Genomic DNA, 16813 nt, shown 5'->3' on the forward strand with positions numbered 1-16813 from the left:
TTTGTGTTGTTTTGTACAGACTGGCTGCTGTACTAGAAATGTTTACATTTATAGGTAGTTACCATGTGCTGCTGCTGAAGTCTTACAAACGAATTTTGCACCAGGCAAGGATACATTTTTTCACATTTTTGACCTTTTTGGTTCAGACATTTGCACGGAATCTTGCTTCAGTGCTTTGACTCGGGTCTAGTGTCTGTGATGGAACTGTTCTAGAACCAGTTTTCCTTCCTGTTTCACACAATAATGCAGGTGATAGTCTACTTCATTTGTGTTCTGTCAGACTTTCTGCTTGTCCCTGTGGATCCTATTCAAGCGGTGTCTCGTCTATCTCATCTGCCTCCTCCTTCTCACAGTGATGGGTGTCTTCTGGAGCCTCAGCGGGCTCCTCCGATGAGTTCAGGACATGAGGCTCTGCTGCATCCTCGTCATCCTGAGCAGGTGATTCACTGCCTGCTGACTCATCGTCAACTGAAGGTGGGAAGAGGTCAAGAGCTGCTTCTTCCACGGAGGGTTCAGCTGGGTCTGTGGGGAGAGTCGGGGCACCCTGAGGTGGGACTGGGCTATCAGTAGACTCACACTGAGTGTGCGTGGGCTCGGCTGAATCAGTAGGAAGTGTGGAGAGTGCCAGAGCAGAGGTGCGGTCCATAGCTGCGAGGGAGCTCAGCTCTTGTGCGTCAGTATGTTCGCCTGCTGCTGATGAAAGCAGTTCGCTGACCTCCAGCTCTTCTGAAAATTGAAATATATTAAATGTTGGGCCAACCGCAAAGTTTATCACTGACCCATGTCAAATTACAAACAGACGGGCACCTGTGTGAGTGCTGCTGCAGTTGAACTTACCTACACCAGACAGCTCACTTCCCTTCTCCTCGTGCATCTCAAGAGAGTTATTGGTCATGTCAATGGACGACATGGACAGATCCAGCCTGTCCAACAGATCGGCATGGTCAGGGCTCATCACTGCTACTTCGCTATCTGGGAAAAAAAAAAGACAATTGTTGTTGAGATGCTGGAGCAGAGAGCATGTCACATTATCAACTCAGTCACTCTGAGCTCACCTGGGTCCATGACCCTTTGGATGGCGGGTGGGTGGGGCACCTCCTCAAGGGTGACCTGCTCCAAGTCAGACAGATCTTCACTCTGGGTTGAAGGTGCCATCAGAGGTGCCTGGAATCAGCGGTTAGCTTCAATGCTACTAGCAAGAGTTTGACCTCATGTGGAACACCAGTATATGTACACATGGAGAATGAGAATTAAAATCTTATTTAAGACAATTTTCTATTTGTATAGAAAATCTGTAATTGTGACCCTAATTTCGAGGACTTTTCCAGCATCTTTGGATGTTTACCTCCATGTATCCATGGGTTGGCAGCGGTGGAGATGGAGAGCGTTTCTCCTCAGCAGGAGGTGTAGCAGGCTTTTCTTTTGATACGTCAGCGAGTGCAGGGATTCGGTGCAGGTAGCCATACCCGATGCCACAACCCAAACTACAAAGACACATTTTAAATACATAGTATTTGTAATTTATACCACTGATCACAAATAGTAAATTCAGAATCGCCAGGTAGCACAAGTACGCCTGTTCAATACAGTACCCCTACTTAATACTGTAGTATCACAGTTATCGTTTAACCTTTTCAATTTAAAACATCATATCACGTAATTTTCAATTAAGCTGTTATTTCCATAGTGTCCACATTTTTATCTATAGCACTTTGACTTTATGTCATTCATTATTACTTCTAAATTAGTTTATACACATGAATACATATATTTGCGTACATAAACAATCATTCGTTGAATTGTTGCCATTGGTGGATACTTGCTGTTGATAAGGCAGTTTGACAAAAAAAAGAAATCAATGTACTGTCTGTGGCATTGTCAGTGTTTCTGTGTGGCGTCACGTACCTGCCCTCTCCTCCCCATGCACCGTTTGGTGTAACCAGCACCTCTCGGCAGGCATCTGTTAGGGTGTTGTACACCAGTAGTTTCAGTTGCTTCCCTTCATGAGCCTCGATCAGCGAGAAGAAGTCCTCGGACTGAAAGTCGACAGCTCTGAGTTGAACTACAGACCCTTGTTCAAACGGCATCTCACACTACAACCACTCGATTTTATGAAAACATGCATTTCATTTCAGTCTTACGTCTTGCAAAACCTGATCTGCTCCAACGATGTAGTCGCTGTGGGGATGAAACCCGGCCAGTGCAGCGGGTGAGCTGGCTTCCACGTCCTGAAGGGACAAGTTCACATTCATCATTCATCATTCATACAGATCTGGCATAATGGTGGTGAATCAGAATTAGGTAAAACTTTCTCATTTCCTCAGTAAAGTGCCTCACCAGGACGTGCCACACGTTCTCGTTGGCCCCTTGGTAGCTGCAGAAACGAACGCTGGCCCCCAGCAGACCCTGTCCTCCCCACATGTGACTGGGAACCACCTCCAGCTCCCGAAGCTTCATGGTTTTCGTGCTGAGAACCTCCATCCTCACCGCTTTCTCCATGTTGGCTTTCAGGAGCTCCTTCAGTAGGTCATTTTCTTCATTCTGTGACAACAGAAAGGCTTTATAATCCCGCACATCTATCACACACTGTTGTGACGGTCAGTTTACTTACAAGTCTTCTGTTGTCCAGAGACAAGATAAAGTCAAAGAAAGGCTGCAGACCACATTTCTCTGCAGGGGAATTTGGCTGCACCTGTTGAAATCACAGAAATGGCGATGCCTCATCATGTACACATACTAAATGCTACCACATTGAAACTATATATATTTTTAACCGTAGCCTGTTAAAACATTTGAAAAACAGTTGCAGGTATTATCTCACATTCACCCGTGTTAGGACTTTTTCCAACCTTGTAATTTACTGCACTTGTCCTTTATTTCATTTCGTTAAATCAGTACATTAACCTCACACACATTTCGAATCATTACGCTAACTTTAATTCATATTAAATTCGATCACAGACGCGGAAGACAAGCTAACGTAAGTGATTCGAAATACGAGCTTCAATTTTTGTCAGAGGTCAGTTCAAGCTGATCTGAGGAGACGAATAAAAGCGTGTCTGTTACATAAGGCAGGCGGCTTTGAACGGGGTTTCTAGGTGAACAGTGCCACCTCATCAGATCAGGTTTGACCGGCAGCAGACACTTAGTGCCGCTCGCCATTAGCTTAGCGTAAGCTGCTGTGGTCGCTGCCAAGAAGATTCCCTGTAAGCTAAAAAATGTTGAACTGGGATCTTACGCCATGCACGTGGTATCCATACGTCCCTCCTTGGGAAACTTCTGAACTCTGAGTTAAACCCATTTCGGTCAGGACCTTACTACCATTAAGAAAGGAAGAAATAGTCAGAGTGCAAAAATTATCGCAGTTGACAGTCCGCGGCCATCTTGTTTGTAGTCCAAACTAATCGAACGTCGCTGCAATCGAGCGCTCGCGCACCCACACCCGCAACAGACTTTAATTGCAAAATAAATTGCAATCATTTATATTACTGGATAAAAATGTAATTAAATTACAGTTATAGGCATACGGCATATACTTTTGGAGGTCATGTTCTTTTTCATGGTGAATTGCCATTAAAGAATGAGGATGTTAAGTGATGTGTTGAAGGATTTTAAAAGGAGTTTGACAGTAGTAAGTCGCTCTTAGCTGCTCTAAGTTGAAACGCTGACACGTCTGAACATTTGAAAGATTCATTCAACATTTAGAAAACTCATCAGTGTGTAATCAAATTAAATTAGTTACATTTCACCTGGAAAGTAATTGAAATATCTCACTATGAATAAACTCTCCCAGCACTGACAGTAATGCAGGTAAACCACATTCTTTCAATATTTCACGATGGTTTTACGGGGCGCCAATGTTATTAGTTACCTGTTTTCTTTTCACTTCAAATGTAGCTCAAAACTATTCCATTTGGTTAGACAGTTTCTGTAATCAAACATCTTTAAGCCAATGATGAAAATGGAACATACAATGGGAACTGAACTGACTTGAAAATGACTGAAAAATGTGATGCACTCTGAAAACAGTTCTCCTCCAGAAGCTTGTGCATCCATTTTGCATCTCTCCCACAAATCCTGTGAGACCTAATAGACAGAAAATTTCACTGAATAAGTCAGATAATTAATGTATAATGTACTGGTGGTCTGGTCTAAATAATATGAACATATGGTTCATTTAATCACTGGCAGCTGAAAAAAGAGGTTTTATGTGCTGCTCATACTAGAGCTGCTTCCTACCATAACATACCATTTTTACCTTAAACCAAAAGAAATAAAGGTCACATTTGCCTGACATATGTTTTAATTTTGAGGCTGCTGCAGTTGCAAAATATTCACAATACAAATAATAAAAACGCCCATTTAAGAATACAACATTTTAATGTGTCTGTGGTATAAGAGGAAAATAAATAACATGTCACAGGTCTTCATAAAAGTTCATGAAATACATAAAAAACATTACTTAAGGCAGAAATATTCCATTTGGAAAAATATTATAAGCCAATGTGTGTACAGTGTAAGATTATAAACAAAGTTTCTTGTACCTTTGTGTCACTTATGAAAGCTGATTATCATAAACCTGCTCTGGGTTCAGCTCAGTCAGGCCAATCAGAGACTCTAGGAGGTAGGTGCTCGATTCACTCTGTGGCAAATACACAGAACTGAACAGCTGGAGATGGTGGAAAGAGTCTGGGAGTCTGTGTCCTTTGAACGAGCTGTGCAGTGGGCTGCAGGGATAGTCCCTGTCGAAGAATTCAAGGTCGGAGTCCGAGGACAGACTCAGGTCTCTGTACCCACCAGCGGAGGAGTAGTCCATAGTGGGGGAGATCGTGTTGGGAAACCTCTCCAGAGAGTCGTCGTCATAGATGTTGGCTTGGTTTGCATTTTCACTGTGATAATTAGTGGTCTGGTTGAGATGGTCTGCAAATATGTTGGCTGTAAGCGGTTGAAAACAGTCGGTAGTTGTGCTGTAAGTGTCCGAGCTGCTGCTGTGCTGTGTCAGTGCTTCTCCTGTGTGTCTCAGCTGGGAGAGTCCTCCGTGAAGTTCAGGTCGATTGGGACATCCCCCATCAGAAGAGGAGCAGAAAGGCTCAGTCATGTTGCTGCTGCTACTGCTGCTGCTGCAGCAACTGTTGTCCTCCGCCGCTGATTGCTGTGGGATGGAGGTGAAGGAGGGACTGGTGGGCACTGTGAAAGGAAGGTCATCTTCTCCACAGGTAAACCCAAAAGGGCAGCTTTTGTCCTGTGCGCTCCTCACCGCAACGGTCTCACCCTGATCTTCATAGACATCGAGGTCCTCAGGAAGTCCTGTCTGGTCCTCTGGGCCAAGTGTTTCATCTCGTAGGCGTCTCTCCAGCTCAAGTCTCATGACAGTGTGGATGTAATGTGTCTGCACGCGTCTGGAGTCAAACTGGACGTGTCCCTGAGTGTTTCCGCAGCCGTCCTTAGTGCAGCCACATGGGAAGTTGAAGCGGTCCACCTGTGTGCAAACAGATTCAGTTGAGAAGAAGAAAAGTCCTGACTTTCTATTGCAGTACTACTTGAAAACAATAGTAGCATCTCAACAATAGTCATTTACAGTATATCATGAATGTATATTTACAATAAAACATAAGCCTGAAAATAAGATAAGAATATCGGCTTCTGACTGATTGAAACAGCTAACAAAAGTTATAGTTAGTACACAAATGATTATCAGTAAGACTATTTAGCACATTTGAAACTATAGAGCTGTTGGTTGTTTCATCAAATACAAAAACACAAAGAAATACCTTGCCAGTAGGATTACAACCATTCAAAAGACAACTGTGTTTTTCTTAGGCCCAGTTTCTCTCTGTGTTTAGGTAACATGAGCAAACAGAATATTAAATATTGAATATCAGTCTGAACCTGTTGGTGACAATAAGCCCTTGGATGTATGGACTTTAATGTGGACAATGTCAATTCATTTGGTCTCTTTTAATCATGACAGTCAAATCATCACGATAGCGTTGAGTTCTGGATGTGAAGGCCTCGTACCTGACACTTGATGCCTGCCAGGCTGCACGCACAGGTCTCCGGCTCACAAAAGCCCTGGCAGTCACAGCCGCAGGCCTCCCTGGAGACACGCAGCGCGTGAAGTTGTCTCTTTTCCTCTTTGTCAATGCGCTTCACCCCCGCAGCCAGGAGGAGAGCCTGCCGCTGCCTGGATGTGTACGGCTGAAGGAACCCTCCGTCCTCCAGGTCAGCATCACTGATGTGGACGTCAGTATCTTCATCCTGAACGTGGTCCACTGTGAGCCTGCTGGCTGCTGTCTGGTCAGTCGCTCCACTTGTGATAAACTGGAAACAGAAGAAATACTGAAACGTCAGATGACTAAATAGAAAGTAGTTATTTTAAACTCACTCACTTTGTGTTTCAGTGCCTCAGCTGTCTCCTCTATTCGTCTGTCCCGGAGCACCTGCCTGCGCCTGCGCCTCTGCTCAGCTGCGTGCTCTGCCACTGTGAACCTTTGGAGGGCGCTGTGCCTACGCACCATACCCAGGGTGGCACCTCCATGGCTGGGCACACTGGTGAAGCCCTGGCAGCGCGCAAAACTGAACACCGTCACCTGGTCAAAGCAGACATTACTCCGCCCACGAGCCAACTTGGGCCTCTTCACAACTGGTTACGAGACAGAAAGAAGTGAGACACAGTCAGTTTGTTCACTTTGAAAACAAACTAAGGCACAAAATCACAGATCATGGAGGGAAATTTTCCAATCCAACCCTATTAAAACAACGGGGTTCCCAGAGCATCGGATCCACTGCAGACTGTTCTTAGTGTCATTGAAAGATGGGTGTTGCACAATATGACTATAAAACGTAGGAAGAACAGCTTCAGCAATTTATAAACAGTATTTTTCAATTCTGTCAGAATCTGGACCCTGAACTTTAACATCCTGTGTGACTCCTGCCAGCTCAATACTTGAACAATATGTAAATGAGGAGAGGAAATAGCAGAGAGATCAACATCAGACAGAACGGAAAAGAATGAGAAGAATAATTAGAATATTTATATTTCAGCAGCTGAAGTCTCTCTGTTTGGGTTTCATAAACTGTCTGACATTCGCTCCCAACTGAGGCCGAACTCAGCTCCACAAACAGCTGCTGCTGACTCAAACCATCTATGTTTGCACAGTGATGCAGAGGTGAGACCCAGTGGAACGGGCTCTGGATCTGTCACGATGGAGGCTTCACAACAACAATTTGTCGTGTTCGTGTGATGCCACAATCAGCTTGGTGATACCTGAGGACAGACTTTAATTCAAACTGTTTGAAGGGAGCTTTCTACTCACCCTGATTCCACAGCATCTTAATGCTCAGGCAAATTATTTTCTACACAACCGGACAGACGGTCCAGAGGTGAGTCATTCTCACTGTATTATCTAGCAAAGCCCAAAGACTCCCATTTTCATATCAGTACCACATAATGAGTCTGCTGCGGAGTGATAAGAGACACACCTATAAAACATTGATGGAAAACTGGCCAGATAAGAACGAGGTTTGCATTATTTGAAGGAGGGGAGGGGGTGGAAGGAGACTCACTGGGTAAGCTGGTGGGTGGAGAAGGGCTGTGAGGTGTGAAATCATGGTTGTCAGACGAGCTGCTCTCCCCATCGGACTCCCACTCCGAGGACGCGGGGGAAGAGAGTGAGGAGGACGGAGGAGAGGAGGAGAAGGAGGAGGAGGAGTAACAGGGATTTTCATCCACCTCTGCAAACTTCCTCTTGAGGATGCCTCTCATTGTTTGGCTGTAATAGCTGATGTTCTGAAAACATTTGACATAAAAAATTCATGAGCCTGTAGTCAGAAGTGCACAGATCAATACTTAGAGGAAGTGCTGCCCATTATGGCAGTTCTCCAGCAGAAACACGAAATGTCACTGGAATCAGTGAAATAATAAAGAAATCAGCAACACTGCGAGGATGATGTGAGAGAAAATGCAAACAGACAAATAACATCATTTGAATGTGGAAGATGAGACCTCTGTGCTGGTCCAGCCGGTTCCTCAGCATAAGTTTGTTTAGGTAATTACATCTCCATCGCAATGATCCTCCAAACATCACGTTTGAAAAGAGAACTAATGTGAGCTGAATGTCGACTGGCTCACAACCAGCTGAGCACTTGAGAGAGTAAAAAACATTAACAGCTCTTTTTCTTCTCCCAGCAGAGTAATTAACATTCCAATGATTCCTCCTTTGGTTTTTTTTTTTTTCGTTTTTTTTTTGGTGTGAAGAATATCATGGTAAATACCGTCTGTGCTACTTACTGTTATTAGAAATGGAAGTGACACAGAGTTGACTTGTTAACGACGCTAATAAGTCCGTTTCCAAGTATGTGTATGTATATCTGTGAGTTCATTTCAAGAATGGGCCAAATGTGTCGTTTGGTTCAATGGTGCAACAATCAGTTATGATAGTGATCCATCGGTCCATGTAACGTCCATCTTGATTTATTCTTGTGAAAAAAGGTAGACATTATGACAGACACAAATAGTTTCAATGAGGAGGAACAATTTGACTTCAACACGAGCAGCTGACCAGGGTTTGGTCTGAGCTCAGGCCCCAGAGCAGCCCAGCGAGTGTTCAGATGATGACGTGCAGCAGGTCAAACAGTGGCCCTGCTTCAGGGTCCTCCGCACTGACACACCCCCTTCCTCCACTGTCAGGAGCTACAACACAAGTGGCGTCTGAGTGTCTGTACTTCTGTAGCAAATACTAGTGTGTGTGGGGTGGTGGGGGTGTACTTCCCGGATCCATCAACAAATACAAGGTAAAACAAGAACATTTTTTTCACTTATTATTTTTCCAGCAGAACTCACTGGTGCAGAGGTGTGCAATAAAAGGTGTGTGTGTTTTTTTCCCCCCCAATTAAATCATTGTCATCAATTTAATTTGCTCAGATCGAGTGTTTACAGTGTGTGACAGCACAGGGACATGTCCCATAAATCCCCACATGCAAAATTGTTAATATGTCAAGTGTATGTGGGGAACTGCATGTTGAATGTGCAGATAATTGCTGGGATATGTTTTCGGTTGTGTGCTGCACTTTGTACAGATGTGAGTAATCACATTTCCTGAAAAAGGACAATAAATACAAATCTGAATGGAGACTTATTGTTGTTCTGTTTGTTTATCACACTTGCACGCAGTGCTCCACCGTGTGTGTTGGAACACACTTCAGAAATCCCTGCAAGAATGTTCGTTGCAGCAGTTGGTTCCTGTTGTAGCATAAATAACATCATTATGCTGCTGACCTCTTCACCTCCGGCGCAGATCGTATCTCCAAATGACAACACTGTTCGTCCGCTTTCTCATTTAACACTTTTTCTGCTGCTTCAGCACACACAAGTTTGACAACACACTCAACAACTTCAGTCTCCGAGCTGATCTAACGTTGATGCCAACAGGTCAAAGGTCTCATGACAGACACACAATGAACCAGAGCTCCGGGGACTCACCTCAGCTAGAGAAGCAGCATGTTGGACAAAGTGTGGTTGGAGTTCGTTCCAGGCAGCTGAGCGACCTCAGTGTTTGTGACGAGCTGCGGCTCAGACACGCACGTCTGCTGCCAAAGAGCTGCGACGAAGCAAGATATATATCACACAAACGACTATACGGCGTTACCAAATATACCAAAACCCATTTTCACCTCTAGCTATTAATTTCAGCGAATTTTCTTTCCAATTATAGAGAGATGTGAGGTCAAATATTCATGTATATATACAAATATATGCGTTTTTGAGCAATTTCGCTCACAACCGTGTTCTGTCCAATCAGTCAACCCCCGGAAAGATTAAGAAACATATACATAAAACCCCCCCAGCTATAACCCTAAATCTGTTCGACTGAGCTCCTCGTTGTAAATGTTTCACAGTGAGTAACTTGCCAAACCAACCCGGGGCTCGGGTGGAGTGAATGCTCTCATTCCATCAGTCCTCTCTGACCGCACTGACGCACACAGTGACAGACGCTGCTGCTGCTGCTGCTGCTGCTGCTGCGCACAGATTGTTCTGAGAACAACAATCAGCTGACGTTCCACTGCTACTGGGCACTAATGTAACTGCTGCCATTCCCTGACTGTGAAATAATCATACTTAAAAATAAAAACCGTGGTAGCATGTGATCATTTGAAACGAATGGATAAGAAATTTAATAGCAGTAGTGGTAGTAATGTTATTTGCCCTTTTTTTTAACAGTTCATCGATATTGGCTGAATTTTCCAAATGGGTCCCGAGTTTGTAAGATTTAAATTGACTTGACTTGAATCTGGTTTTACAAAAGATCAAACCTTCATTAAAGGTGACATGTTCATGGCCACAATATGACTGTCTGCTGCTTGTTGTCCAGGTGAGATGGTGATTGTCCTCAGTCTGTCTCATAGAAGATCTGTAGATGGGACACACCACACATCTGAGGGTGCCTCACTCTGCCTCTACACTCAACATGAAGTCCTCTTGATGTTTATTCTGGTTATACCCTGTTTCGTTGCTAGTGTTTGAAATGTGCATGATGTCTGTGCGTGCATTAGTATTGATCTCTTCTTGTTTTTTAGAGATGACGCAGTGAGAATAAAATCTCGACTGGATTAACATTCCGGTGTAATTGCTTTCAGATACAATCACAAGCTACTCTGTCTCCCTGACTGTGAGGGAAATTCATGTCAGTGCTCAGAGAGGCTGACAAACAGAGTGGCACATTAACGGATGGACAGACAGATGAATGGACACAGACACGGTGAAAACAAACTCGAGGTCGCATTTTCACCTCATGTTCATTGTTATACATCGACAATGAACTGCTTTGATTTGAGGATGTGAACAAAAACAACATACAGAACACCTGCTGGTGAAAACTGTTCACCTCAACTGTTCACTCACTGGAAGTGTGTTCTGGGAGCCTGACCCACTTTGGCTAGGATCACTCTTTAACATATGAGTGTAGAGGGACCAAAGGAGGAGAATCAGAACAAGAATAGGTTTATTCAAAGACCATTAAAACGTATTTTACTTCAAGAATGGCAGTAACTCCGTGCATCTTCTTCGAGGTCTTCCGTTACTCATATGATCAGTGTGCCATGTCTATTTATAGCGCGCCCATGCTGTCTGACCAAAATACACCTGTGCAAGTACAGTTGCAGTTTTCTTTTCCTATTATTGTCTGTGACCACACATAGCGTGATTTAATACTACTTATGTAGTGGACTTAGATGTCACCAGGTTGTGTTTCTGTCACATATGAGGCGGAGCCAATTATCATTCCACTCAAACTAAAACGCAAGTTGTTATTTTCAGGCAATGATGCATGTTGTTCATTCAGAGTGGTGGATGTTCAGGCTGACTGACCTGATTCCTGTGCATTTTTCATGTGCCCTTCACATGGTGTGTAAATAACAATAACTGACATATTGCACAACAGCACAAGAACACGCTATGAGTATTCTGTACCTAACAGGTGATCCCATCTCACATCTGCTTGTCTTTTCAGAGACAGTGAGAACCAATTGCTTGTGTCCACACTCCCTGTTATGTAACATGTAGTTAACCTACATTCTGCCAGCCTCTCAGGTTCCTGCCGCCGGCTGTTGTGGCCCCGTTTCTCAGGCGAGCTGTGCCAACGATGGCCCACATACACTGATACTGTGACGACGTTTGACAAAGCTTCAGGCATATGAAACCAGATGTGTCCAGCTTCTCCTTCCTGTGATTTCTATGCCTGCATTCTTCCTGTTTTACCCATCTGTGACATCAGCTCATGAACAGAACTGGCAGAATCAGATAGATGGATAGACAGACAGACAGACAGATAGATAGATAGATACTGTAGATAGATAGATAGGTAGATTCCATCTGTTGATGTGTTAATGATGTGCTAATGTACACAAGACTTGGCTCTATCTTCCATAGCCACGTGGGGAAATATAGCCTTGCTGTTTCTATTTTAGACGATGGAAAATGGAATGAATCATGATGTTTGCCTTCAACAGCAGCGAGACCACTGTCGTCAGCACTGTCAACATCTACGCAGGCGTTCATGTTGTAATGTTTCATATTTGTGGCTTCTTGTGCCAGGGTGTTTTTATGACATCAGGTGGGTAGTAGCTGGTCTTAGGCTGCAGTGGTATGTGGTCATGCAGCCAAATGAACACTTACAGCTGCGGCCTGCAACATGTCAGCTGTCCACTGATGATTTGTGACTGTGGCTCTGTGATGTGACAAATATGGAGGATTTGGGGCAATGGAATCTTGACATTCTTCACCTGTAGAGCTGTAGAGATGGATGATCTATGTTCAGATGTCCTGCTCAGAAACAAATGATAAAGATTTTGAGAAAGAAGTGTTCTTTGAGCACACTTTGAGAAGCAAATCAATGACGAAATGCAGAAAAAGACAGATTAACTTTGTCATGCCTGTTCAGAATGAACTTGATCCACACGTAGCATGAATATTAAGGAATCTCAGCGCGCAGACTTTCCTTATAAACTTCTTTGGCAATGATTATTTCAAAGTTTAAGGGGCACTCAAAGAGAAATATACGTGGTACATTGAGGGCTTATTACTTCAAATATCTGCTCCTGACTGATAAAAGTGATAAAGACATTTAATGTGCTTATACAATTTGCACTGGGCCTGTAGGTGAACTGTTCAATCAGAGAGACGATTGAACACACAAACTCACTTTCTGCACTGTGAAAAAAGGCATCACACAAAGACTCGTTCTAGGATTTCACAACAGTGACACTTTAAATGATGCGTCAACTGCCGTCCTTTTGTCTGTGCAGTGGTATCAGTGTCAGGGAGTGACATGGAAGACACCCTCATGGCAGCTCCAGGCTTTGTGCCAAGTACTGCTCTTGCTGGGGCTGATCCACGGGCGATATCATGTCTCAGAGCTCGTAGGCTTCTATCGAAAACATTTAGCCTTGTCATGGCTTGTCCAAAGCTGCTGTAATGAAAAAAAAAAGTCACACTGTCTTTGTTTCCTGATAAATCATCACTTTTTGCAGGATTGATGCAAAAAAAGCAGCCAAACTGAAGCCCAACATGTAGAATCGCCCCAGCATCAACCTGTTTCCGCCAGAAGTTATTGTTGCATGTGTGTTTGGATTTGACATTTTCTCTTTGACACTGTTAAAAATTAGAGAGGTGACAGTGACGTCCTTTCAGATTTACATGCAGCTCCTTGGGACGCAGCCTGGACATACACATGCCGCTCTCATCTCTCCTGCCTGTTCATCTGTTGCGTCTGACTGCTTCTGGTGTGCAGCGGAAGCTTTTGTCCTCAAACTCGGCGAACTCTGTCACATGTGGCTCCATGTGAGTGTTTGGGAGCAGGCAGCAACAGGAAGGAGAACTGCCCCTGCTCTCAGCATTGTCTTTTCACTACATTCAGTCTTTTCTCCAATGTGCATTTGCACATAACGCAAGTTAAAGATATTCATCGTCTGAACAAAAGAGTCCACAGTATTACAACCAAATGTACCTGCGACAACAGCACCAAGCAGTTCTGTTGCCCTTTAACCCCCCAAGTTGCTCATGCGAAAGAATGTTGCCCTTGCGCCATCTGCTGGACATAGTTTGAATCTACGTGGGAATGAAGTTTCACTGTGGTGTAATTAAGCTCCTTTTCCACCGGAGGTCGAAACTGGTCATGCCCAACGTCGAAGAAAAGATATAGTAGGTAGTAGCAGACATGCAATATTTACAGGTTCAACAGAACTCTAAATTAACAATGAGGATGAGGAATGCAGGCAGAATAACTATCTGGGCATTTGAGTGTGCTTGAATGTTTGAAGTGTTGCACAAGTCTTTTCCATGTTCTATGTTAAAGACCAGTGACTGTGATTGTGGTGTGACTGTAAGATGTCAGCTGACTTGAAAAGCATCTGTTTCATGATTTTAATGAACATAAGGTAAACAGAGTTGTATATCTCCAGCCCCTAGGTTTTAATGTGGTATCCTCAGGAAAATGTCTCAAAGTGTCTTTGAGCCCTGTGTGTTTTAATGTAGCACACTAATTAACTGCTAACATGCTCTTGACTCAAATCATTTCCGTTGTTGAAAGTACGGGAAGCTCCCTTCGATTCACGGATATACAGAAATCAAGTGCCAACAATTTCTCTTTTTAATTCCTCTCTTTGTGTGTGACATCAATTTACATGCTGCTGGTCAGCTCTTCCTGCCCTGTTGGCACGCAGCAGATTATTCTGCAGCAGAAGCAGTTCAACACATCACCATCTATTTAGGCACACTGAGTAATAGTGCATGAAGGGAATTATTGTGACTCAGGCTGCTGAGATAAAACAGGCCACTATGTGTGGTGCAAATAAAACAACACAGAAACAGAGCAGCTACGCCACACATCTGACGTCTGACTGGAGCAGCTGCCATGTCTGGTCTGCTCTCACCAGTCAGCTCTCTGCTTTCTATACCGCCTCTTCTTGTTGTTTCAACACCAGATGATAATACATGACATGTTCATGGTGATGGGGTGGGGGGCATGTGTCCTGCTTTGCACCTTGCCTAGTTGCTGTTTTACTGATCAGTCAGGGAGATTTATTACCTGACGTAACGATGGCAGGTCTCATATCCGGATACCTCGAATCACAAGGTCTTAAAGGACTTTGGTCTTAAGAAACTGCTGTGTCCATATGCTCCCAAACCACAAGTCACACAGAAAGACGGAGATGCACAGGTGACTTTGTCTTCTCTGCAGGTAAGTGCATGTGAATTTCCTTTTGCAGACAAACGGTGGCAACATTAGTAGTAAAAATAATACTGTGTTTCATGCTCTGTGGCATCGCTTGTGGGTTACTTCTTTCTCACCTGTTTGACTTGAACACAAAGTGTTTGTTCAAAGTTAGGATCTGTGTTTTTTGATATACTTTTATTTTTTTCCCATAGAAATGTGTCATTTAACAACAACTCTTCGCTGTCCGTGGTGTTTGTGCAGTTGCATGCCGATTTAAGTGTAAGTGTGTGTTGAAGGGGATCATAAACATTAACAGAGTCATATGACTGCCTGTTATATGACAATATGACTATCATGCACGTCAACCTCCCCTGTACGCCTGACTCCTTGCATGAATAAAGATTTATTTCTTGCTGTTCTCTGAATGTGACACAAGAACAAAGTCATATTTTCAGACAAAGGACACTGAAGGTTGTTCCCATACACTGGTAATATTTCCTCATTCCAGCTGCTCTTGGAAGGTCTGTTATGGAGGCACACAGCCTGAGAAGGACCCAGTCTCTGAAGAGCCTTTATGAGGTGCTAGAAAGGTCAAGGGTCATGCCATCTACCACCCGTTGGGACAGAAAATCTGTGTCTCAGCTGGTGCAACAGTAAGTACATGAAGCATAAACTCAGAACGACTTCCGCTAGTAGTGCCATGGTTACGATAACAAGTTGGAATGAAGAGTTTTCACTCAATTACTGCTCAGAAATTGTGATCGCTGGATAATTCTTTGCAGTGAAAACATAAATTAAAACGGTTGTCATTCTTAATTCTTCTTCTTCTTCAAGGTTGTCATTCTTAATACAGTGTCAATATTTTATTCAGTTACCAAAGCTGTAATGACCTGAGGAGTTCTGAAAAAGAAGATAATAAACACCAGGTAGGGACTTGAATAGATTTACTTTAACAACATTTACTTTACAACAGCAGCACCATTGAAAAGACATTAACTAATATTTTCCAGACATCAGAAAACTTGAGAGAGGTGCAATGGAAGAGGCCAGGGAACAGGGAGAGAGTGGCTTTCCACGAGTCCTTCAGAGGCCCGGGCCTGTCCAAGAGTCAGTCCATGGACTTCCTGCCTCAGAAGGAGGCTTCAGGCATCCGAGCTCTGTGCGCCCTGTTTGAGTCCAAGCAGCAGCAGCAGCAGAATGTATGCAGCAGCCCGCAGCTGAACTCAGTGTCTGCTGGTGGCAGGAGGACAGGAAGTGACTGCCCCCTGCAGGGTGGGAGGAGTCAGGATGCAGCCATCCAGGTATGACTTAGGTTCAGTACCTGTTGATTATTTTATGATTCAATGTATCTGCTGTCATAATACATGCTAAGAGAGAGTAGATACAGACTTTTGTGATCATCAGCAGGAATGTGACGATGAGCTGAAACAATTCCCTCCCTTTGAAAAAAGCATTATTGTCGTTGTGACATCACAGCATCAAACCAAACCCACTGTTGATTCTCTTCATGTCCTTCTACAGGGAGTGACTGAGCGAGGAAAGGCCAGGAAAGGGCTCTGGGAGTCTTCCGACAGACTGAGCAGATCCTCACGCGGTGAGCAGTGGTGTTACATTTCATGTTTACAGTCACAGAGATCTGATACGGAAAATGGTGTTGGTGCCATGGAAGAATACTTCTCCTAACAATTACAAGTTGAATACATCTGAACCACCATGATTTATGACTGAACTATTGTGGGTCCTCATATCTGAGCATCTAGATATGTTCCAGCAATGTACACTCATCAGTCTGTGTCAAAAAACCTCCACACACACAGTATCAAATGAGTCTATATCGACTCACCACATGGCAGAAATGCCAGGATCAAGGCCTCTAGTACTCAAAGTGTCACCAGTGTAGTAACCCCTGTTCTTTCGCCATGAGAGGAAACTAAATAAAGACGAGGATGTAGCAGTGTAAATGCACAAGTATGTGCTCGGCGCACATGCTTAAGATAGGAGTGAGTCTGCTGCTGACCGTGACGCAGATCTTGGCTCTCTGCCCGTATGGAACTCCTTAACTTGAGCCAACATATAAATGACACGTGTATATAAATGCCAAA

The 16813-nt window shown here is 43.8% G+C and overlaps 2 protein-coding genes across 2 annotated transcripts; both read right to left on the bottom strand.

Moving 5' to 3' along the window:
* Positions 1-304: 304 nt before the first annotated feature.
* On the bottom strand, positions 305-3301 carry LOC144739989 (Golgi reassembly-stacking protein 1-like). The gene is made up of 9 exons (XM_078622879.1): positions 3239-3301; positions 2612-2692; positions 2338-2541; positions 2142-2228; positions 1906-2036; positions 1321-1484; positions 1055-1130; positions 838-983; positions 305-726 (listed from the first exon to the last, which is right to left on the bottom strand). Exons 1-9 carry the CDS (start codon positions 3299-3301, stop codon positions 305-307), a joined length of 1374 nt encoding a protein of 457 aa, XP_078479005.1.
* Positions 3302-4555: 1254 nt separating this feature from the next.
* Positions 4556-7765, bottom strand: CSRNP1 (cysteine and serine rich nuclear protein 1). Its single transcript, XM_078622880.1, has 4 exons — positions 7567-7765; positions 6390-6643; positions 6019-6321; positions 4556-5479 (listed from the first exon to the last, which is right to left on the bottom strand). Exons 1-4 carry the CDS (start codon positions 7763-7765, stop codon positions 4556-4558), a joined length of 1680 nt encoding a protein of 559 aa, XP_078479006.1.
* Positions 7766-16813: the final 9048 nt, after the last annotated feature.

Source organism: Lampetra planeri, unplaced genomic scaffold (assembly GCF_965212315.1).
Source record: "Lampetra planeri unplaced genomic scaffold, kcLamPlan1.2.h2 scaffold_1827, whole genome shotgun sequence".
Taxonomy (NCBI): domain Eukaryota; kingdom Metazoa; phylum Chordata; class Hyperoartia; order Petromyzontiformes; family Petromyzontidae; genus Lampetra; species Lampetra planeri.

Bases quoted from the DNA above. Each gene is read 5' to 3' on its own strand.
- LOC144739989 (XM_078622879.1), bottom strand. From the start codon at position 3,301: ATGGGTTTAACTCAGAGTTCAGAAGTTTCCCAAGGAGGGACGTATGGA. The intron at 2,037-2,141 runs GTAAGACTGAAA...GTCGACTTTCAG, and splicing joins CAGATCAGGTTTTGCAAGAC to TCCGAGGACTTCTTCTCGCT. The intron at 727-837 runs GTAAGTTCAACT...TTCAATTTTCAG, and splicing joins AAGTGAGCTGTCTGGTGTAG to AAGAGCTGGAGGTCAGCGAA.
- CSRNP1 (XM_078622880.1), bottom strand. From the start codon at position 7,765: ATGAGAGGCATCCTCAAGAGGAAGTTTGCAGAGGTGGATGAAAATCCC. The intron at 6,322-6,389 runs GTGAGTGAGTTT...TTCTGTTTCCAG, and splicing joins CTGAGGCACTGAAACACAAA to TTTATCACAAGTGGAGCGAC. The intron at 5,480-6,018 runs GTACGAGGCCTT...GTTTGCACACAG, and splicing joins TGGCAGGCATCAAGTGTCAG to GTGGACCGCTTCAACTTCCC.